The sequence below is a fragment of the Oncorhynchus clarkii genome, chromosome 12 (genome assembly GCF_045791955.1).
Source record: "Oncorhynchus clarkii lewisi isolate Uvic-CL-2024 chromosome 12, UVic_Ocla_1.0, whole genome shotgun sequence".
Lineage (NCBI taxonomy): Eukaryota > Metazoa > Chordata > Actinopteri > Salmoniformes > Salmonidae > Oncorhynchus > Oncorhynchus clarkii.
The window spans coordinates 59,562,459-59,586,069 of NC_092158.1; the positions used below are offsets into that span (position 1 = coordinate 59,562,459).

General features: G+C 42.6%; 1 protein-coding gene across 1 annotated transcript in view; it reads left to right on the plus strand.

The window, feature by feature from the left end:
- Positions 1–1,167: 1,167 nt before the first annotated feature.
- LOC139422492 (probable phospholipid-transporting ATPase IA) overlaps positions 1,168–23,611 on the plus strand; it is a 186,676-nt gene continuing 164,232 nt past the window's right edge. The window contains 2 exon segments of the mRNA XM_071173654.1: positions 1,168–1,379; positions 5,547–5,646. Coding sequence (XP_071029755.1) covers positions 1,168–1,379; positions 5,547–5,646 — 312 coding nt within the window.

Consider the following 23,611-nt stretch of genomic DNA (forward strand, 5'->3'; position numbering starts at 1 on the left):
ATACAGGACTAAGATCGAATCCAACTACACCAGCACTTACGCTCGTTGAAGGTGGCAGTGTTTGCAAACTACTGTATCACGGATTACAAAGGGAAACTCAGCCGAGAGCTGCTCAGTGACTCGAGCCTAACAGACGAGCTAAATGCTTTCTATGCTCCCTTCAAGGCAAGCAACACTGAACCATGCGTGAGAGCAATAGCTGTTCTTGATGATGACTGTATGACCAAACCTCTCCGTAGCCGATGTAAGACCTTTAAACAGGTTTACATAAACAAGCCCGCAGGGCCAGACGGATTACCAGGACGCTTACTTAGAGCATGCACTGACCAGCTAGCAAGTGTTGTCACTGACATTTCAACCTTTCTCTGACCCAGTCTATAATACCTACGTGTTTCAAGCAAACCACCATAGTCCCTGTGCCTATGAACGCCAAGGTCTAAAGTCTCTAAATGACTACCGCCCCGTAGCACTCACATCTGTAGCCATGAAATGCTTTGAAACGCTGGTCATGGCTCACGTCAACACCCTCATCCCAGAAACCCTGCACCCACTCCAATTTGCACACTGCCCCAACAGATACACTGATGACACAATCTCTATTGCACTCCACACTGCCCTTTCCCACCTGGACAAGAGGAACACCTACGTGGGAATGCTGTTCATTGACTACAGCTCAGCATTGAACACAATAGGGCCATCCAAGCTCATCACTAAGCTAAGGACCCTGGGAATTAACACCTTTGTCTGCAGCTGGATCCTGGACTTCCTGACAGGCCGCGCCTAGGAGGTAAGGGTAGGCAACAACACATCCGCCACGCTGACATTCAACACGGGGGCCCCTTAGGGGCGCGTGTTCAGTCCCATACTATACTTCCTGTTCACCCACGACTGCGTGCATGAATCCAGCACCATCATTAAGTTTGCCGACGACGTGACGGTGGTAGGCCTGATTACCGACGACGATGAGACAGCCTAGGTGGGCAAGACAAAGGAGCTTATCGTGGACTACAGACCCCCATTCACATTGACGGGGCTGCAGTTGAGTGGGTCGAGAGTTTCAAGTTCCTCGGTGTCCACATCACTAAGGACCTATCATGGTCCAAACACACCAACACAGACGTGAAGAGAGCATGCCTCGTCTCCCTCAGGAGGCTGAAAAGATTTGGCATGGGTCCTCAGATTCTCAAAAAGTTCTGTAGCTGCACCATTGAGGCGATCTTGACTGACTGCATCACTGCTTGGCGTGGGAACTGCTCATCATCCGCCTGTAAGGCCCTACAGAGGTTAGTGCATACGGCCCAGTACATCACTGGGGCCGAACACCCTGCCAACCTGGACCTCTACACCATGCGGTGTCAAAGGAAGGCCCAGCCATCCAAGTCATAGACTCTCCTCTCTTCTACTGCACTGCAAGTGGTACCGGAGCACCATGTCTGTGACCAGAAGGCACCTGAGCAGCTTCTACCCCCAAGCCATAAGACTGAACAGTTAATCAAATGGCTGCCCGGACAATTTACATTGACCTCGTTTATTATTCATTTGTTTATCTTAATTGTTTTGCCCTTCCTCCCTTGCACTGGCTCTATGCACGCTCACTAGACTCTACCCACACGCTCACACAGACACACTTTCACACGAACTGCTGCTACTCTGTTTATTATATATCCTGATTGCCTAGTCTCTTTTACCCCTACCCACATGTACATACTGTATTACCTGATCTACCGCCTAGCCCTGCACATTGACTCGGTACTGGTACTCCTTGTATTTAGCTTCAGTATTGTTTTAATTGCGTTACTATTTCCTTTTTTATTTATGAAATATTTGTCTTTTTAAATCTGCGCTGTTGGGAATGGGCTTGTTAGCAAATCAAATCAGTAAGTAAGCATTTCACTGTAAATTCTACACCTGTTATATTCGGATAATGTGACCAATAACATTTTATTTGGTGAAAATCAAGGGAGGCTCGAAAAAGGCTGATGAGGCTCGCCAGCACAGCACTCTGCAAGGCTGGTACGATATTGTGCCTATTTTATAGCCGTCTACAGCCATGTGTGCTGATGTATGCTGTTGTCTGACTTGGCGCTCCACTATAGGGATGATATGGGGAGACGATGAATTGACTGTCTGCCAGTCTCTCTACACTTGCCAGTGTACAATGCTCCCCTATCTCTGTTTGTATTACCCAATGTCTGTGTGTGTGAATGTCTGCTTATTGATGTTGATTTATTACACTCTGATCGAGTGCTTTGTCTATGGATGGATTGCCTAACGTAGCTGGCGTAAAATAAACGCCTGAGGTTTTCACACATTCGGTTTTCAGGGGAAAAGGAAGCTAGGTTGAAGATTCTGTATCCCTGAAAACCGTATGTTTCTCATTTCTACAGATCCTGCTGAGGGTGATGGATGGAGGCCTATTATGGATTGTGTGTTTACAGTGCCTTCGGGAAGTATTCAGACCCCTTGACTTTTTCCACATTTTGTTACGTTACAGCCTTATTCTAAAATGGATTAAATACAAATCCTCAGCAATCTACACACAATACTTCATAATGATGAAGTGAAAAGAGATTTTTAGAAATTATTTTGCACATTTACAACACACTTACTCATTCTAGGGTTGTTCTTTATTTTTACTATTTTCTACTTTGTAGACTATGAAATAACACATGGAATCATGTAGTAACCCAAAAAGTCTTAAACAAATGAGAATATATTTTAGATTCTTCAAAGTAGCCACCCTTGATAACAACTTTGCACACTCTTGGCATTCTCTCAACCAGCTTCATAAGGTAGTCACCTGGAATGCATTTCAATTAACAGGTATGCCTTGTTAAAAGTTAATTCGTGGAATTTCTTTCCTTAATGTGTTTGAGCCAATCAGTTGTGTTGTGACAAGGTAGGGGTGGTATATAGTCAAAGACCAAGTCCATATTATGGCAAGAACAGCTCAAATAAACAAATAGAAACAACAGTCCATCATTACTTTAAGACATGAAGGTCAGTCAATGTGGGAAATTAATCTGGCTCTCACGAGGACCGCCACAGGAATGGAAGTCCCAGAGTTACCTCTGCTGCAGAGGATAAGTTCATTATAGTTAACTACACCTCAGATTGCAGCCCAAATAAATGCTTCACAGAGTTAAAGTAACGGATACATCTCAAAAGGCCTCCATGGTCGAATTGCTGCAAAGAAACCACTACTAAAGGATACCAATAAGAAGAAGAGACTTGCTTGGGCCAAGAAACACAAGCAATGAACATTCGACCGGTGGAAATCTGTCCTTTGGTCTGTTGAGTCCAAATTAGAGATTTTTGGTTCCAACCGCTGTGTCTTTTGTGAGACGCAGAGCAGGTGAATGGATGATATCTGCATGTGTGGTTCCCACCGTGAAGCATGGAGGAGGTGTGATGGTGTGAGGGTGCTTTGCTGGTGACGCTGTCAGTGATTTTTTTAGATTTCAAGGCACACTTAACCACAGCATTCTGCAGCGATACACCATCCCATCTGGTTTGCACTTAGTCCCACTATCATTTGTTTTTCAACAGGACAATGACCCAACACACCTCCAGGTTGTGTAAGGGCTATTTGACCAAGAAGGAGAGTGATGGAGTGCTGCAACAAATGACCTGACCTCCACAATCACCCTACCTCAACCCAAACAAGATGGTTTGGGATGAGTTGGACTGCAGAGTGAAGGAAAAGCAGCCAACAAGTGCCCAGCATATGTGGGAACTCCTTCAAAACTGTTGGAAAATGATTCCTCATGATGATGGTTGAGAGAATGCCAAGAGTGTTCAAAGCTGGCAAAGGGTGGCTACTTTGAAGAATATAAAATACATTTAGATTTGTTTAACACTTTTTTTTGGTTACTACATGATTCCGTCTGTTATTTCATAGTTTTGGTATGTTCACTATTGTTCCACAATGTAGAAAATAGTAAAAATAAAGAAAAACCCTTGAATGAGTTGAGTAGGTGTGTCTGCACTTTTGACTGGTACTGTTAAGTATTCAGACCATTTGCTATAAGACTTGAAATTGAGCTCAGGTGCATCCTGTTTCCATTGTTCATCCTTAATGTTTCTACATCTTGATTGGAGTCCACCTGTTGTAAATTCAATTGATTGGACATAATTTGGAAAGGCACACACCTGTCTAAATAAGGTCCTACAGTTGACAGTGCATGTCAGCGCAAAAACGAAGCCATGTCAAAAGCCATGTCAAAGCCACTGTCAAAGGAATTGTCCGTAGAGATCCGAGACAGGATTGTCGAGGCACAGATCTGGGGAAGGATACCAAAAAATGTCTGCAGCATTGAAGATCCCAATAACACAGTGGCCTCTATCATTCTTAAATGGAATAAATATTGAACCACCAAGACTCTTCCTAGTGCTGGCCGTCTGGCCAAACTGAGCAATCTGAGGAGAAGGGCCTTGGTCAGGGAGGTGACCAAGAACCTGATGGTCACTCTGATAGAGCTCTCGAGTTCCAGAAGAACAACCATCTCTGCAGCACTCCACCAATCAGGCGTTTATGGTAGAGTGGCCAGACGGAAGCCACTCCTCAGTAAAAGGCACATGAAAGCCTGCTTAGAGTTTGCCAAAAGGCACTTAACTTCTCTAGGGTAGGGGGCAGCATTCGGAATTTTGGATGAAAAGCATACCCAAATTAAACGGCCTGCTACTCGGGCCCAGAAGATATGATATGCATATAACTGGTAGATTTGGATAGAAAACACTAAAGTTCCCAAAACTGTTAAAATAGTGTCGGAGGAAAAACAGAACTGATTTGGCAGGCGAAAACCTGAGAGAAATCCATTCAGGAAGTATTTTTGTTTTTGTAGTTTTCTATTCAATGCCATTACAGTATCCATTGACTTAGGACTCAATTTGCAGTTCCTATGCTTTCCACTAGATGTCTTATAAATGAGGGAGTAAGACCAGTCTGAATGAGTGGACCCTGAAGTGTCAGAGCTTTTTCATGCGCAAAATCCCAAGAGTGCATTTCTTGTTTACCTTTTATATTGACGGCGTCTAACAACTCTGCAGCGGCGCTTCCCATCCAATCTGACAGAGCTTGAGAGGATCTGCAGAGAAGAATGGAAGAAACTCCCCAAATATAGGTCTACCAAGCTTGGAGCGTCATATTTAAGAAGACTCGATGCTGTAATCGCTGCCTAAGCTATTTAAAAAATATATAGTTTTTTAAAAATCTGCAAAAGTTTCTCAACCTGTTTTTGCTTTGTCATTTGTGTGTGTATGCATGCACATACATACATACATACATACATACATACATACATAATGACAAAGCTAATAATGATAATTGGAGAAAAAAAATATTTTAGAATAGGTCGGTATTGTAACATGATGTGGAAAAAGTGAAAGTGTCTGAATACTTTCCGAATGCACTGTATACATTTTGTATACTGGTATAAGATGTCTATTAGCGAAAAGCAACTGATTCATGTAACTGAACTGATGTTTTTTCTGTATTTTATCTCTCTTTCTCAATCTCTCCCTTTCCATCTCTCTCTGCCCTGCAGCACTGCAAAGTATAATGTCCTGACGTTCCTGCCTCGGTTCCTCTACTCTCAGTTCAGAAGGGCTGCCAACTCCTTCTTCCTCTTTATCGCTCTCCTGCAGGTAAGAGACATTATTTTTTATTGGTTGCGACAGCCTTGGCATCTGTAGCAAATATCACATGCACGGGTTGGAACCAAAATAGTTTTCCATTTTTTTGTTCTGAGCAGAACCAGTATTTTTTTTTGTTCTGTTCCACTCTTTCGACCAGCAAAATAAAGTTCTGAACCGATTCCAACCTGCCAAAAGTAATGTTTTTTGTTCCTCTTTAAACCTCTGAAATCGAATAATTTTTTGATTTAACTCGACATTAAAGGGAATTTCACCCTGGAGAGATCTGGAGACTTATGTTTTTGTGTGTGTATATATGGTTGTCCTTGTTCGATAGAGCCTTTGGATGTCTTTCGGCGATGTTCCGGTCAGCGTATTCATTGCTAAATATACAAGCTGACACATTTTTTCCGGTCTCTGAAGTGTGGGGGGGCGGTGCTTCGTGCTCTGGCCCTGTTCCTCCCCCAAGGCAGGCTTTTTTGAAAGGGAGGCGGACACTAACAACAGAATCCTTTGGGCAAAACTGAAAGAACTTACCAGACCTAAATTACTTCAATTTATTCCTATCATCAACACGTATTTGATGGAGCATTTTTTGTTGCTACATGGTGACATTCAGCCATACATGTTTCTACCGGAATATAGCGAAGAGGAATCGAAAAAGTTGGATTTAGCAAGAAGCTCAGCTACAGCCGATGCCAGCACCAAGAGGGCAGATGACAGATACGGTGGTTAGCTAAGTAAGTTATTTTTCATGCAAGCTAGCTAGCTAGCTACTAACTTTAGTTGATCTACTGAAACCCATATTGTGTTTTGCTTGCTAACATACTACTGCGTTACGGTCGGGGAAAATCAAACAAAAAATATCTCTTTGATAATGTAGCTAGTCAGGTTAGTAGGTAGCTAGTCCAGCTAGATAAGTTAGATAAACAACTACAGGTTGCCATATCCATGATTAAAAATGTTTTTTTAACAACCGGAAATCTATTGTAACACTTCTCCTGTTTTTAGTCGTAGATGTGGCTACTAAACAGCAAGCTACAACATTAGAACCAGCCACCTAAAGCTAGGTTTACCAGCAAACGTTAGCACATGACTGGCATTGGTTAGCTAGTTAGCTTGGCACCTGCCTACTTGTTACTATGCTCCTGGCCTCACATTTGTAATGTTTTTGTAAACGTGTGTAACATCAGCAATGGTACATAGTTTTACTAGCTAGCTATGTAACATAATTGATGAGGGTTGACACTGATTATGATATTGACCGTAGATCCATTTCAAAATCATACAATTATAGGCATGACGCAAGATAGGATTCCAAACAGATGTAAATAACAATTATTGGCTATCCAGCACGCTAGATAGGGTCAGCCTTCCTACCTAGGTACATTTGTACGGTGTTAGGGAAGATTCAGAATTTGTTGGTAACATATGTAAGATGTTATATATTCATCAAATATGTGTAAGTTAATTCTCATCAGAATGGTATTTTTGTGTAATTCTGTGGTGAGGTTGCAGTTATCTGTTCTATGTCAAAACTAAGTTGCCTGGGCCGCTGACAGGGGAGAGGTCAAAGTGTCATCATGTGTAAACATATCTTTCACTCTCTACCTTTCCCATAGTGGGGAAAGGAGTCTTGCAGTCTGGAATCATTCTATGCTCCCTCTTATGTTGTTTCTATCTTAACCTCTTAGATCTCTAGGGGCGCTATTTCATTTTTGGATAAAAAACGTTCCCGTTTTAAGCGCGATATTTTGTCACGAAAAGATGCTCGACTATGCATATTCTTGACAGTTTTGGAAAGAAAACACTCTGAAGTTTCAGAATCTGCAAAGATTTTGTCTGTAAGTGCCCCAGAACTCATTCTACAGGCGAAACCAAGATGATGCATCAACCAGGAATTAGCAGAATTTCTGAAGCTCTGTTTTCCATTGTCTCCTTATATGGCTGTGATTGCGCAAGGAATGAGCCTACACTTTCTGTCGTTCGCCCAAGGTCTTAGCAGCATTGTGACGTATTTGTAGGCATATCATTGGAAGATTGACCATAAGAGACTACATTTTCCAAGTGTCCGCCTGGTGTCCTGCGTCGAATTCGGTGCGCAATTGCCAGCTGCTTCTACTTTACCATTTGATTCAGGGGAGAAAGCATGTGTCCAAGAACGATGTATCAATGAAGAGATATGTGAAAAACACCTTGATGATTGATTCTAAACAACGTTTGCCATGTTTTCAGTCGATATTATGGAGTTAATTTGGAAAAAAGTTCGCGTTTTGAGGACTGAATTTTCGGGTTTTTTTTGGTAGCCAAATGTGATGTATAAAACGGAGCTATTTCTAATACACAAAGAATCTTTTTGGAAAAACTGAGCATCTGCTATCCAACTGAGAGTATCCTCATTGAAAACATCAGAAGTTATTCAAAGGTAAATGATTTTATTTGAAGGCTTTTATGTTTTTGTTGAAATGTTGCGTGCTGGATGCTAACGCTAATGCTAACGCTAAATCCTTTGTTTGCTAGCTACTGTTACACAAATTGTTTTCCTATGGTTGAGAAGCATATTTTGAAAATCTGAGATGACAGTTTTGTTTACAAAAGGCTAAGCTTGCGAGATGGCATATTTATTTCATTTCATTTGCGATTTTCATGAATAGTTAACGTTGCGTTATGGTAATGAGCTTGAGGCTGTAGTCACGATACCGGATCCGGGTTTGGGAGATCAGAGAGGTTAACCTATAGCCTCACCCTCCTCTCCGTGAGTTTGTCCAGGAGTTTGTATTTAGAGTGGGTTGTATATAAATGACAATTTGATATATGCCTGTTGTAATGGAGGATTGGTTTATGGTTCTGGGTTTGGGAAAGGAGACAAAGCTGAACGATGAATTATGTCTATGCTGTCTTATCCTGTGTGTGTGTCTTTACTATAAAGGACCTCATTTGAAATGTGGAGGGGGCTCTCAGAGAATTCATGGTTAGACACTGAATCGATCTGAGAGTCACAGGGTTGTGATAGAGCTCATATAATTAAAGATGGACTTTGATAACTAACTCTGACTTGTGTGTGTGGTTTGCTCCCATGATTTGGTAAATAGAGGAAATTTCCACGACAACGGTCACGTCACTGCAAAGGTTGAGGGTTATTCCATATTTCTTTCTATTTGGCTAGATATTGTTCTAAATATAATCTCTGTGCCTGTGCAACTAGTTTTACCCTAATGGTGTTATTCTGGCACAGTTCAACTGTCGTTCAAACTGTGCAATGTATAATTTATCTTTTTTGTCTTACAGACAGTACTGTGTGGTACCTGGGCTTCTTCCTGGAATGGATTCTTAGAGAGAAGCAGAATTCCTTTGCCTGCGTGACATTGTAGCAGAACTGTATCCCTCTCGATGGATTGGACATTATGCTGGATTTCAAGCAGAAGATGACTCGAGGAGCTAAATGGCAGTTTGATCATGACAACACTCCTCACATATGTACAAGTGTTCCCTGAACTTACAGGATGTTTCTTCAAGACCACCTCTCCCATCATCTTCTAATAACCAGTTCTCTTAGCTACAGATTGTTACACCAGATAATGTGATGTAACCAAAGATTATTGGTATCCTTTACTGGGAGGTACAGGATAGTTGCTTTTTGGTGTAGTACAGAATTTTCTACCAACCTTAGCTTGGTGACGCTGTCTTCATCCTCGATTCGTGGAAACAGGTGTGGAAGGACCACCAGAGGGCATGCTGGGCTCACGGATATTAGCCCAACAAGGTAACCAGAGGCAATTAAGCACAGCTGACGGTACTAATGACATATTCTCCTTCCCTATAAGAGAGAGTATAGAACCAGAAGAAAGGGGGGGGGAAAACTATCTCTAGAAGATGGCCACAGAGACAGAGGAGCTATCCAAATCAAATCAAATCAAATCAAATCAAATTTTATTTGTCACATACACATGGTTAGCAGATGTTAATGCGAGTGTAGCGAAATGCTTGTGCTTCTAGTTCCGACAATGCAGTAATAACAAGTAATCTAACTAACAATTCCAAACTACTGTCTTGTACACAGTGTAAGGGGATAAAGAATATGTACATAAGGATATATGAATGAGTGATGGTACAGAGCAGCATAGGCAAGATACAGTAGATGGTATCGGGTACAGTATGTACAAATGAGATGAGTATGTAAACAAAGTGGCATAGTATAGTATAAAGTGGCTAGTGATACATGTATTACATAAGGATACCGTCGATGATATAGAGTACAGTATATACGTATGCGTATGAGATGAATAATGTAGGGTAAGTAACATTTATATAAGGTAGCATTGTTTAAAGTGGCTAGTGATATATTTACATCATTTCCCATCAATTCCCATTATTAAAGTGGCTGGAGTTGAGTCAGTGTCAGTGTGTTGGCAGCAGCCACTCAGTGTTAGTGGTGGCTGTTTAACAGTCTGATGGCCTTGAGATAGAAGCTGTTTTTCAGTCTCTCGGTCCCAGCTTTGATGCACCTGTACTGACCTCGCCTTCTGGATGATAGCGGGGTGAACAGGCAGTGGCTCGGGTGGTTGATGTCCTTGATGATCTTTATGGCCTTCCTGTGACATCGGGTGGTGTAGGTGTCCTGGAGGGCAGGTAGTTTGCCCCCGGTGATGCGTTGTGCAGACCTCACTACCCTCTGGAGAGCCTTACGGTTGAGGGCGGTGCAGTTGCCATACCAGGCGGTGATACAGCCCGCCAGGATGCTCTCGATTGTGCATCTGTAGAAGTTTGTGAGTGCTTTTGGTGACAAGCCGAATTTCTTCAGCCTCCTGAGGTTGAAGAGGCGCTGCTGCGCCTTCTTCACGATGCTGTCTGTGTGAGTGGACCAATTCAGTTTGTCTGTGATGTGTATGCCGAGGAACTTAAAACTTGCTACCCTCTCCACTACTGTTCCATCGATGTGGATAGGGGGGTGTTCCCTCTGCTGTTTCCTGAAGTCCACAATCATCTCCTTAGTTTTGTTGACGTTGAGTGTGAGGTTGTTTTCCTGACACCACACTCCGAGGGCCCTCACCTCCTCCCTGTAGGCCGTCTCATCGTTGTTGGTAATCAAGCCTACCACTGTTGTGTCGTCCGCAAACTTGATGATTGAGTTGGAGGCGTGCGTGGCCACGCAGTCGTGGGTGAACAGGGAGTACAGGAGAGGGCTCAGAACGCAACCTTGTGGGGCCCCAGTGTTGAGGATCAGCGGGGAGGAGATGTTGTTGCCTACCCTCACCACCTGGGGGCGGCCCGTCAGGAAGTCCAGTACCCAGTTGCACAGGGCGGGGTCGAGACCCAGGGTCTCGAGCTTGATGACGAGCTTGGAGGGTACTATGGTGTTGAATGCCGAGCTGTAGTCGATGAACAGCATTCTCACATAGGTATTCCTCTTGTCCAGATGGGTTAGGGCAGTGTGCAGTGTGGTTGAGATTGCATCGTCTGTGGACCTATTTGGGCGGTAAGCAAATTGGAGTGGGTCTAGGGTGTCAGGTAGGGTGGAGGTGATATGGTCCTTGACTAGTCTCTCAAAGCACTTCATGATGACGGATGTGAGTGCTACGGGGCGGTAGTCATTTAGCTCAGTTACCTTAGCTTTCTTGGGAACAGGAACAATGGTGGCCCTCTTGAAGCATGTGGGAACAGCAGACTGGTATAGGGATTGATTGAATATGTCCGTAAACACACCGGCCAGCTGGTCTGCGCATGCTCTGAGGGCGCGGCTGGGGATGCCATCTGGGCCTGCAGCCTTGCGAGGGTTAACACGTTTAAATGTCTTACTCACCTCGGCTGCAGTGAAGGAGAGACCGCATGTTTTCGTTGCAGGCCGTGTCAGTGGCACTGTATTGTCCTCAAAGCGGGCAAAAAAGTTATTTAGTCTGCCTGGGAGCAAGACATCCTGGTCCGTGACTGGGCTGGGTTTCTTCCTGTAGTCCGTGATTGACTGTAGACCCTGCCACATGCCTCTTGTGTCTGAGCCGTTGAATTGAGATTCTACTTTGTCTCTGTACTGGCGCTTAGCTTGTTTGATAGCCTTGCGGAGGGAATAGCTGCACTGTTTGTATTCGGTCATGTTACCAGACACCTTGCCCTGATTAAAAGCAGTGGTTCGCGCTTTCAGTTTCACACGAATGCTGCCATCAATCCACGGTTTCTGGTTAGGGAATGTTTTAATCGTTGCTATGGGAACGACATCTTCAACGCACGTTCTAATGAACTCGCACACCGAATCAGCGTATTCGTCAATGTTGTTATCTGACGCAATACGAAACATCTCCCAGTCCACGTGATGGAAGCAGTCTTGGAGTGTGGAGTCAGCTTGGTCGGACCAGCGTTGGACAGACCTCAGCGTGGGAGCCTCTTGTTTTAGTTTCTGTCTGTAGGCAGGGATCAACAAAATGGAGTCGTGGTCAGCTTTTCCGAAAGGGGGGCGGGGCAGGGCCTTATATGCGTCGCGAAAGTTAGAGTAACAATGGTCCAAGGTCTTTCCTCCCCTGGTTGCGCAATCGATATGCTGATAAAATTTGGGGAGTCTTGTTTTCAGATTAGCCTTGTTAAAATCCCCAGCTACAATGAATGCAGCCTCCGGATAAATTGTTTCCAGTTTGCAGAGAGTTAAATAAAGTTCGTTCAGAGCCATCGATGTGTCTGCTTGGGGGGGGATATATACGGCTGTGATTATGATCGAAGAGAATTCTCTTGGTAGATAATGCGGTCTACATTTGATTGTGAGGAATTCTAAATCAGGTGAACAGAAGGATTTGAGTTCCTGTATGTTTCTTTCATCGCACCATGTCACGTTAGTCATAAGGCATACGCCCCCGCCCCTCTTTTTACCAGAAAGATGTTTTTTCCTGTCTGCGCGATGCGTGGAGAAACCTGTTGGCTGCACCGCTTCGGATTGCGTCTCTCCAGTAAGCCACGTTTCCGTGAAGCAAAGAACGTTACAGTCTCTGATGTCCCTCTGGAATGCTACCCTTGCTCGGATTTCATCAACCTTGTTGTCAAGAGACTGGACATTGGCAAGAAGAATGCTAGGGAGTGGTGCGCGCTGTGCCCGTCTCCGGAGTCTGACCAGTAGACCGCCTCGTTTCCCTCTCTTTCGGAGTCGTTTTTTTGGGTCGCTGCATAGGATCCACTCCTTTGTCCTGTTTGTAAGGCAGAACACAGGATCCGCGTCGCGAAAAACATATTCTTGGTCGTACTGATGGTGAGTTGATGCTGATCTTATATTCAGTAGTTCTTCTCGACTGTATGTAATGAAACCTAAGATGACCTGGGGTACTAATGTAAGAAATAACACGTAAAAAAACAAAAAACTGCATAGTTTCCTAGGAACGCGAAGCGAGGCGGCCATCTCTGTCGGCGCCATGAAGAACCACTAAGACGGTGACAATCTCGTGACTTTTGTTGTAGTTTAAAGATCGTATTGTGTTCCTGTTTCATCTGGAGAAGATGTATGTTTTTCCTTGGGAGATTTTCATTGATTATGTTGGAGTATTTGTGTTGACCAAATGCCCTCAATAGAGAACTGTGTTCAATCAAGAAAACCTACTCCTGACTCGTTTATTCCACCTTACTGCTTTAGTGACGCCCAATTACTTGGTCCGCTCACACAGGAGACTCATAAAATGTCCAGTTACAGGGGGTCAATTTAAAAATAGGAAATGCTTATTTAATAAAAAAAATAAAAATGTTGCTCCTTGAAGTAATCCATACAGTGCCATCTTGTCTATTTCAAGTCTTCTCTCATTGATTGAGACGAGTGTCTGTCATCATGACATATGGCACTTTGGATTGATCCTGTCTTGATCAATGAGAGAAGACTTGAAATATAAAAATATATATTTTTTACTGAGCATTTTCTATATTCAAACAGACCCTGTGCAACTGGACTCAAACATATGAGACTCCTGTTTCCACGAATCGAGGACAAAGACCGCATCGCCAAGCTAAGGTTGGTCGAAGAGTCTCTGTACTACACCAAACCGTACCTATCTTGTAACTCCCAGCAATGGATACCAAAAATATTTGATTAAATCACATTATCCGTTGTAACAGTTCTTTACTGCTTTTCTGCACCTGAGACACACACTAAACTGTACTATGCTGTTAATACTGTATTTTTTTGTATGTTACTTTTACCATATAACATTCTGGTTGTATTTTAGATTTTGACAAATAAACATCCTTGCTAGCTGAATGTTTAACATCTGTTTGATGCTACAGAGCCCTGTACAGCTTATATACACTTATCTTATGTGACTCCATAAAGGCATTTCAAGGATTGATCGAAAATATCCATATTTATTCTATGATCCTTTATCTGGCTTCGGTACACAGGCAATGGTTTTTGGCATGGTGGGCTGTGGAAGCAGAGTGTTTGTGGGGAATTGTCTTGTCTTTTGACACTTTTTGTGAAAGGGACGTAGGGCAACACGTCTTTGTTGGTGAAGGGACCTAAGTGTTTAGAAACAGACTGGTGTAATGTTTGTTTATGGACAATGAGAGCTGCTTTTGAGAGCCAATCTAATAGAGTAAACCAAGTGAATGGCCTGTGGGGCTGCAGACAGTGTGAAAAGTCTTAGGAGTGCAATTCTTACACAGCATGTATTGATTTTTATGGGAGATTGAGGAGATATGGCACTTTTCAATTGTTCTCTTACACAACAATACATTTACTGTCTCTAAGCACAACCAGAACCCCCATCCTCATCTCAAAGACCTAGCTGTAAACCTCCCCCAGCTGATTGACTTTGACGTTGTAGCGCTGGGAGTCGGGAAGCAAGTTCAGGGAGTGAAAACATTGAATAAATAAATTAAACAAACACGTAACACAAACATGAGCACCGGCATGAAACGGAAACAGAAACAATGACGACTGGGGAAGGAACCAAATGGAGTGACATAAATAGGGCAGGTAATCAAGGAGGTGATGGAGGTGAGTGTCATTGACCTTCACCTTGTGCAGAACTAGGGGTGAGAAACATATGCTGGTTAAATCAGATTATGTACTGCCTACAACAAAACTCACAACAGTACAGAATTTAACCACTCCACTAATTGTATAGATCTCTATTAGACTGGCTAGCTTAGCACACCTAACATGGACATTTCAATATTGTCAGCTTGCTGTAGGCTAGTTAGCATCACTAAATTGGCATCATGATTGGAAGCTAATCAAGAATCTTCCGTTTTGTTAAGGGAGAAAACTATGAAATTGCATCACTTCTCAGCTGTTGTCTAAATGGATTTCCCATCCTTTCAGCCTGAAAATCCCTCTGATAATCTTTGGTCACTATAAGCATAATTCTTGATAGCCGCAAACCACTGGCTGATTCGGGGTAAATCTCTGGTAGGTAGAACGGTGCCTAAGCAACGCCGTCAACCTAGTTTGTTGGCACACCCCATATATCTAGCGGGGCGGTATCTGCGTTCGCTATGAATGGCGGACTTTGGTTCACTATGAGCAGACGAATACACATGAAGTCTCAACTTCCTGATTCTACCAGTAAAAAAGAAATGCGCTCGTTTTTGTGTGTGGTTTGTATAATAAATTTAATGTTTGTAATATACACTGAACAAAAATATAAACGCAACATGTAAAATGATGGTCCCATGTGTCATGAGCTGAAATAAAAGATCATAGAAGTTTTCCATATGCACAAAAAAGCTTATTTCCCTAACATCCCTTTTAGTGAGCATTTCACCCCTGCCAAGATAATCCACCTGTCAGAGATGTGTCATTAGGAAGCTGATTAAACAGCATGATCATTACACAGGTGCTGGGGACAATAAAAGGCCACTCTAAAATGTGCAGTTTAGTCACACAACAGAATGCCACAATGTCTCAAGTTTTGAAGGAGCATGCAATTGGCATGCTGACTGCAGGAATGTCCACCAGAGCTGTTGCCAGATAATGTCATGTTAATTTATTTACCATAAACCGCCTCCAACGCAAGACAACATTTAACCACTCCAGCCCAGGATCTCTACATCCGGCTTCACCACCTGCGGTATCGTCTGAGACCAGCCACCCGGACAGCTGAAAGTGTGGGTTTGCACAACCAAAGGACTGTCAGAAACCGTCACCTGGTATGGCGACGTGTGGGCGAGTGGTTTGCGGATGTCAACGTTGTGAAACAGAGTGCCCCATGGTGCCGTTGGGTTTATGGTATTTTATCAATGTAAATTTGTATGCAGAGATACCGTGACGAGATCCTGAGGCCCATTGTCATGCAGTTTATCCGCTGCCATCACCTCATGTTTCAGCATGATAATGCACGGCCCCATGTCGGAAGGATTTGCACACAATTCCTGGAAGCTGAAAATGTCCCCAATTCTTCCATGGTCTGCATGCTCACCAGACATGTCATCCATTGAGCCTGTTTGGGATGCTCTGCATCGACGTGTACGACAGTGTGTTGCAGTTCTCGACAATATCCAGCTACTTCGCACAGTCATTGAAGAGGAGTGGGACAACATTCCACAGGCCACAATCAATAGCCTGATCAACTCCATATGAAGGAGATGTGTTGCGCTGCATGAGGCAAATGGTGGTCACACCAAATACGGACTGGTTTTCTGATCCACACCCCTACCTTTTTTTGAAGGTATCTTGTGACCAACATATGTATATCTATATTCCCAGTCATAGACTAGGGACTAATGAATTGAATTGACTGTTTTCTTCATATGATCTGTAACTGCATGTTGTGTTTTATATTTTTGTTCAGTGTAGTAATGACTATATGCCTTGGCAGAGTCAGGGTGAAATTCCCCTTTTAAATTACTTCACCAATGGCTGGAGCAGTTTGCTATGGAGTGAGAAAGCTATAAACATGCATTGGACAAAGACGTTTAGTGTAGGGTACAAGATTTTGAAGGGGGAGGAGAGCACTGGGCCTGAAGCACTGGACATGTTGTTATTGCATGCATTATCTTAATTAGGCCCACAGAATTATACCTACGGAGGAGCGGCTTCTATGACGTTTCTTTGAATGTCTTTGAACTTCAGAGAGTTGGTTTACCTAACATTGGGCCAAAGCTATCCCTTGATCATGACTCTCGGCTCCATTACATTACACATAATGCCGCCTAGAGTTTGACAGATAGACCAGAGCTAGCCAGCTAGCTAACAAGCGTGTGTGTGCAGAGCACCGCCTGAAATAATATAAAAACATGTCTTACCTTTTTGTAGTTAATAAATCCAATGTAAAATGTGGTAACTTTAGTGTCCTTAACTAGCATATAAAAACATGTCTTACCTTTTTGTAGTTAATAAATCCAATGTGAAATGTGGTAACTTTAGTGTCCTTAACTAGCATTGAAACAGTTAATCCATTCTTCTCTAATAAAAAAATCAGGACATTTTCTTGCCAAACTTCTAGCAAATGTATAGCGCTTAGAATTAAAAAGGTATTGTCAGATATTATTCATCCTAATCAGACAGGTGTTTTTACATGGGCGATACATTGGAGATGATACAAGACCAATACTGGAAAAAATAGAACACTATGAAAGATCTTTCAAACCAGGCCTGGTAGGCAAAGCTGATTTTTTAAAAGGCCTTTGATAAAGTACGACTAGAAATTATATATAAATGCATGGTCTTATTTTAATTTTGGAGAATCTCTTAAGGATCCGCCCCTTTTTTTTCCATTTTCGCCTAAAATGACATACCCAAATCTAACTGCCTGTAGCTCAAGACCTGAAGCAAGGATATTCATATTCTTGATACCATTTGAAAGGAAAACTTTGAAGTTTGTGGAAATGTTAAATTAATGTAGGAGAATATAACACATTAGATCTGGTAAAAGATAATTTAAAAAAACTGTATTTTATTTGTACCATCTTTGCAAGAGAAAGGCCATAATTTATTATGCCAACCCAGGCGGAATTTAGATTTTGGCCACTAGATGGCAGCAGTGTATGTGCAAAGTTTTAGACTGATCCAATGAACCATTGCATTTCTGTTCAAAATGTTGTATCAAGACTGCCCAAATGTGCCTAATCGGTTTATTAATAAATGTTCAAGTTCATAACTGTGCACTCTCCTTAAACAATAGCATGGTGTTCTTTCACTAATATCTACTGTAAATTGGACAGTGCAGTTTGATGAACAAGAATTTAAGCTTTCTGCCAATATCAGATATATCTATGTCCTGGGAAATGTTATTGTTACTGACAACCTCATGCTGATCACATTAGCCCACATTAGCTCAACAGTCCCGCGGGGGACCCACCGATCCTGTAGAAGTTTGTGATCATGCCTGAGAAGCCGGTGTTTGGAGGAAGGATATATTGGCACGGGTGTTGCAAAATGTGCCAATATATACTCCAAACACCGGCTTCGAGGGCATTATCACTTTTATACAACGGGTTATCAACATATTAAATTAATAATTGACATTTTCATTAACGTTTTTTTTAATGAATTTATTCTTACTATTTAATCCTTCCACAAGACATAGTCCCAAAACAAATCTAGGGTTGCTACCCAAGCCGTCTGGTCGTTTCTTCTGTTGGTTCGTTTGCCAGTCGTTCAGTCTTTTTGTTCTGTATCTACGGATTCGAACCAGTCATTTGTTCTAAACGTTCCATTGCCATACTGGCTGGCAACGTTCTTATCCCTTGCTTGTAGCTAGCCATCTACGGCTAACTTAGTCACGTCAAACAGTGCAGACAGAATAACAACAGTAGCAGCATTTGTTTAAGCTGTTTTCTAGTGACATTTATTTGGATCCTTCCATAATGAGGCACGATTTCGCCTGGCACAGAAAATGGTCTCTCTCGTTCACTGTTCAGAGGAGCTAGCCAACTACACAGCTAACACAACAACTTCAAACTGAAGCTGCACTTTGTTTCATTTTGTTCAATTGACATTTCTTTGTATAGTCGTTGCCAAAAGTTTTGAGAATGACACAAATATTAATTTCCACAAAGTTCGCTGCTTCAGTGTCTTTAGATATTTTTTGTCAATGTTACTATGGAATACTGAAGTATAATTACAAGCATTTCATAAGTGTCAAAGGCTTTTATTGACAATTACATGAAGTTGATGCAGAGTCAATATTTGCCGTGTTGACCCTTCTTTTTCAAGACCTCTGCAATCCGCCCTGGCATGCTGTCAGTTAACTTCTGGGCCACATCTGATGGCAGCCCATTCTTGCATAATCAATGCTTGGAGTTTGTCAGAATTTGTGGGTTTTTGTTTGTCCACCCGCCTCTTGAGGATTGACCACAAGTTCTCAATGGGATTAGGGTCTGGGGAGTTTCCTGGCCATGGACCCAAAATATCAATTTTGTTCCCCGAGCCACTTAGTTATCACTTTTGCCTCATGGCAAGGTGCTCCATCATGCTGGGAAAGGCATTGTTCGTCACCAAACTGTTCCTGGCTGGTTGGGAGAAGTTGCTCTGAGAATGTGTTGGTACCATTTCTTTATTCATGGCTGTGTTCTTAGGCAAAATTGTGAGTGAACCCACTCCCTTGGCTGAGAAGCAACCCCATGAATGGTCTCAGAATGCTTTACTGTTGGCATGACATAGGACTGATGGTAGCACTCACCTTGTCTTCTCCGGACAAGCTTTTTTCCGGATGCCCCAAACAATCGGAAAGGGGATTCATCAGAGAAAATGACTTTACCCCAGTCCTCAGCAGTCCAATTGCTGTACCTTTTGCAGATTATCAATATATCCCTGATGTTTTTGCTGGAGAGAAGTGGCTTCTTTACTGCCCTTCTTGACACCAGGCCAACCTCCAAAAGTCTTCGCCACACTGAGGCAGCAGACTTTGTGAAAATGTACCTTTGTGTCATTCTCAAAACTTTTGGCCACGACTGTACATTGGCGTAAGTATTCACCCCCTTGGCATTTTTACTATTTTGTTTCCTTACATCCTGGAATTAAAATTGATTTTTTTGGGGGGGGTTTGTATCATTTGATTTACACAACATGCTTACCACTTTGAAGATGCAAAATATTTTTTGTTTGTTAAAACAGAGAACTTGAGCGTGCATAACTATTCACCCCCCCCACCAAGTCAATACTTTGTAGAGCCACCTTTTGCAACAATTACAGCTGCAAGTCTCTTGGGGTATGTCTCTATAAGCTTGGCTCATCTAGCCACTGGGAATTTTGCCCATTCTTCAAGGCAAAACTGCTCTAGCTCCTTCAAGTTGGATGGGTTCCGCTGGTGTACAGCAATATTTAAGTCCTACCACAGATTCTCAATTGGATTGCGGTCTGGGCTTTGACTAGGCTATTCCAATACATTTAAATGTTTCCGCTTAAACCACTCAAGTGTTGCATTAGGGTCATTGTCCTGTCCTGCCTGCTGGAAGGTGAACCTCTGTCCCAGTCTCAAATCTCTGGAAGACTGAAACAGGTTTCCCTCAAGAATTTCCATGTAATTAGCGCCATCCATCATTCCTTCAATTCTGACCAGTTTCTCAGTACCTGCAGATGAAAAACATCACCACAGCATGATGCTGCCACCACTGTGCTTCACTGTGGGGATCGTGTTCTCGGGGTGATGAGAGGTGTTGGGTTTTGCGCCAGACATCGCGTTTACCTTGATGGCATTAAAAAGCTCAATTTGAGTCTCATCTGACCAGAGTACTTTTTTCCATATGTTTGGAGAGTCTCCCACATGCCATTTGGCGAACACCAAATGTGTTTGCTTATTTCTTTCTTTAAGCAATGGCTTTTTTCTGGCCACTCTCCCGTAAAGCCCAGCTCTGCGGAGTGTACGGCTTAACGTTGTCCTTGCCTGGTCCTTGAGTTTTGGTTGGCGGCCCTCTCTTGGCAGGTTTGTTTTGGTGCCATATTCTTTAAAACATTTTATAATGGATTTAATGGTGCTCCGTGGGATGTTCAAAGTTTCTGATATTTTTTTATAACCCAACCCTGATCTGTACTTCTCCACAACCCTGACCTGTTTGAGAGCTCCCTGGTCTTCATAGTGCCGCTTGCTTGGGGGTGCCCCTTGCTTAGTGGTGTTGCAGACTCTGGGGCCTTTCAGAACAGGTGTGTGTGTGTGTGTGTGTGTGTGTGTGTGTGTGTGTGTGTGTGTGTGTGTGTGGGTGTGTGGGTGTGTGGGTGTGTGGGTGTGTGTGTGTGTGTGTGTGTGTGGGTGTGTGTGGGTGGGTGGGTGGGTGGGTGGGTGGGTGGCCAATTTTGGCCTTTAATGCAGGGCCGACAAACAAGTTCCATATACAGTGCCTTGCGAAAGTTTTCGGCCCCCTTGAACTTTGCGACCTTTTGCCACATTTCAGGCTTCAAACATAAAGATATAAAACTGTATTTTTTTGTGAAGAATCAATAACAAGTGGTACACAATCATGAAGTGGAACGACATTTATTGGATATTTCAAACTTTTTTAACAAATCAAAAACTGAGAAATTGGGCGTGCAAAATTATTCAGCCCCCTTAAGTTAATACTTTGTAGCGCCACCTTTTGCTGCGATTACAGCTGTAAGTCGCTTGGGGTATGTCTCTATCAGTTTTGCACATCGAGAGAGTGACATTTTTTCCCATTCCTCCTTGCAAAACAGCTCGAGCTCAGTGAGGTTGGATGGAGAGCATTTGTGAACAGCAGTTTTCAGTTCTTTCCACAGATTCTTGATTGGATTCAGGTCTGGACTTTGACTTGGCCATTCTAACAAGTGGATATGTTTATTTTTGAACCATTCCATTGTAGATTTTGCTTAATGTTTTGGATCATTGTCTTGTTGGAAGACAAATCTCCGTCCCAGTCTCAGGTCTTTTGCAGACTCCATCAGGTTTTCTTCCAGAATGGTCCTGTATTTGGCTCCATCCATCTTCCCATCAATTTTAACCATCTTCCCTGTCCCTGCTGAAGAAAAGCAGGCCCAAACCATGATGCTGCCACCACCATGTTTGACAGTGGGGATGGTGTGTTCAAGCTGTGTTGTTTTTACGCCAAACATAACGTTTTGCTTCGTTGCCAAAAAGTTCAATTTTGGTTTCATCTGACCAGAGCACCTTCTTCCACATGTTTGGTGTGTCTCCCAGGTGGCTTGTAGCAAACTTTAAACAACACTTTTTATGGATATCTTTAAGAAATGGCTTTCTTCTTGCCACTCTTACATAAAGGCCAGATTTGTGCAATATACGACTGATTGTTGTCCTATGGACAGAGTCTCCCACCTCAGCTGTAGATCTCTGCAGTTCATCCAGAGTGATCATGGGCCTCTTGGCTGCATCTCTGATCAGTCTTCTCCTTGTATGAGCTGAAAGTTTAGAGGGACGGCCAGGTCTTGGTAGATTTGCAGTGGTCTGATACTCCTTCCATTTCAATACAATGCTTGCACAGTGCTCCTTGGGATGTTTAAAGCTTGGGAAATCTTTTTGTATCCAAATCCGGCTTTAAACTTCTTCACAACAGTATCTCGGACCTGCCTGGTGTGTTCCTTGTTCTTCATGATGCTCTCTGCGCTTTTAACGGACCTCTGAGACTATCACAGTGCAGGTGCATTTATACGGAGACTTGATTACACACAGGTGGATTGTATTTATACTCATTAGTCATTTAGGTCAACATTGGATCATTCAGAGATCCTCACTGAACTTCTGGAGAGAGTTTGCTGCACTGAAAGTGAAGGGGCTGAATAATTTTGCACGCCCAATTTTTCAGTTTTTGATTTGTTAAAAAAGTTTGAAATATCCAATAAATGTCGTTCCACTTCATGATTGTGTCCCACTTGTTGTTGATTCTTCACAAAAAAATACAGTTTTATATCTTTATGTTTGAAGCCTGAAATGTGGCAAAAGGTCGCAAAGTTCAAGGGGGCCGAATACTTTCGCACGGCACTGTACATGTTGTCAACCGTTAGGTTCTAAATGAACCTTGTAAAATTGAACGAACAATTAGTAAAGCTTAAACCATGTTTATTCACCCACTGGGTTTTACAGCTGCATCAGACAAAGAACATATTCACACAAGCACTGATATTTAACCCTTTCCCATATGCTGATCCCCTACTTACACATCTGAACAGCCAATACACCTCTATTGCTATCCAGAAGATTAGTGATATATGTTCTTCCTCACTTCATGTAACCTGACCTCTGCCCAAATTCCTCACTCTTCCCCAACTCACGGCTGTCATGGCTGTCAACACAACCAGACTGTGTCTCTTCTCCTCCCATAGGATGTCTGACAATAACATATCCTGTTAGAATGTAAACATCATTACATTCCCCTCTCTCTTTCGGTGCCATGAATAAGGATATTTAATATTTGCAAGTTTAAAAGTCAGTTCCCAACACAACAATCTAAGCCAACCCTGTCTGTTTTGCACCATAGTTGTGCACTAGTCGGTTTTGTTGCGAAACAACCAACCCATCTATAGGGAAGAAGGTGCCATTTGAGACGCAAACACTGACTGAATGAGTGACAGATGCACCCTCCAGTGTCCCCTGGCCTCTGTGTTAGGGCTGTTTGACCAAAGACCTGGCCTCCACAATCACCCGACCCGATCACCCAATGTTTTGTGAATAGTTGGACCGCAGAGTGAAGGAAAAGCAGCCTACAAGTGCTCTGCATATGTGGGAACTTCTTCAAGACTGTTGGAAAAGCATTCCAGGTGAAGCTGGTTGAGAGAATGGCAAGAGTGCGCAAAGCTGACATCAAGGCAAAGGGTGGCTACTTTGAAGAATCTCAAATATAAAATATATTTTGATTTGTTTAACACTTTTTTTGGTTACTACATGATTCCATATGTGTTATTTCATAGTTTTGACGTCTTCACTATTATTCTACAATGTAGAAAATAGTACAAATAAAGAAAAACCCTTGAAATAATAGGTGTGTCCAAACTTTTGACTGGTACTGTATAGTTTAATAATCTGTTGTTAGACATAATATACTGTATACAATCACCAGGAAATCATTTCAAAGTGATTTTTAATTCAGGAAATCTGTTCCCAAGTATTCC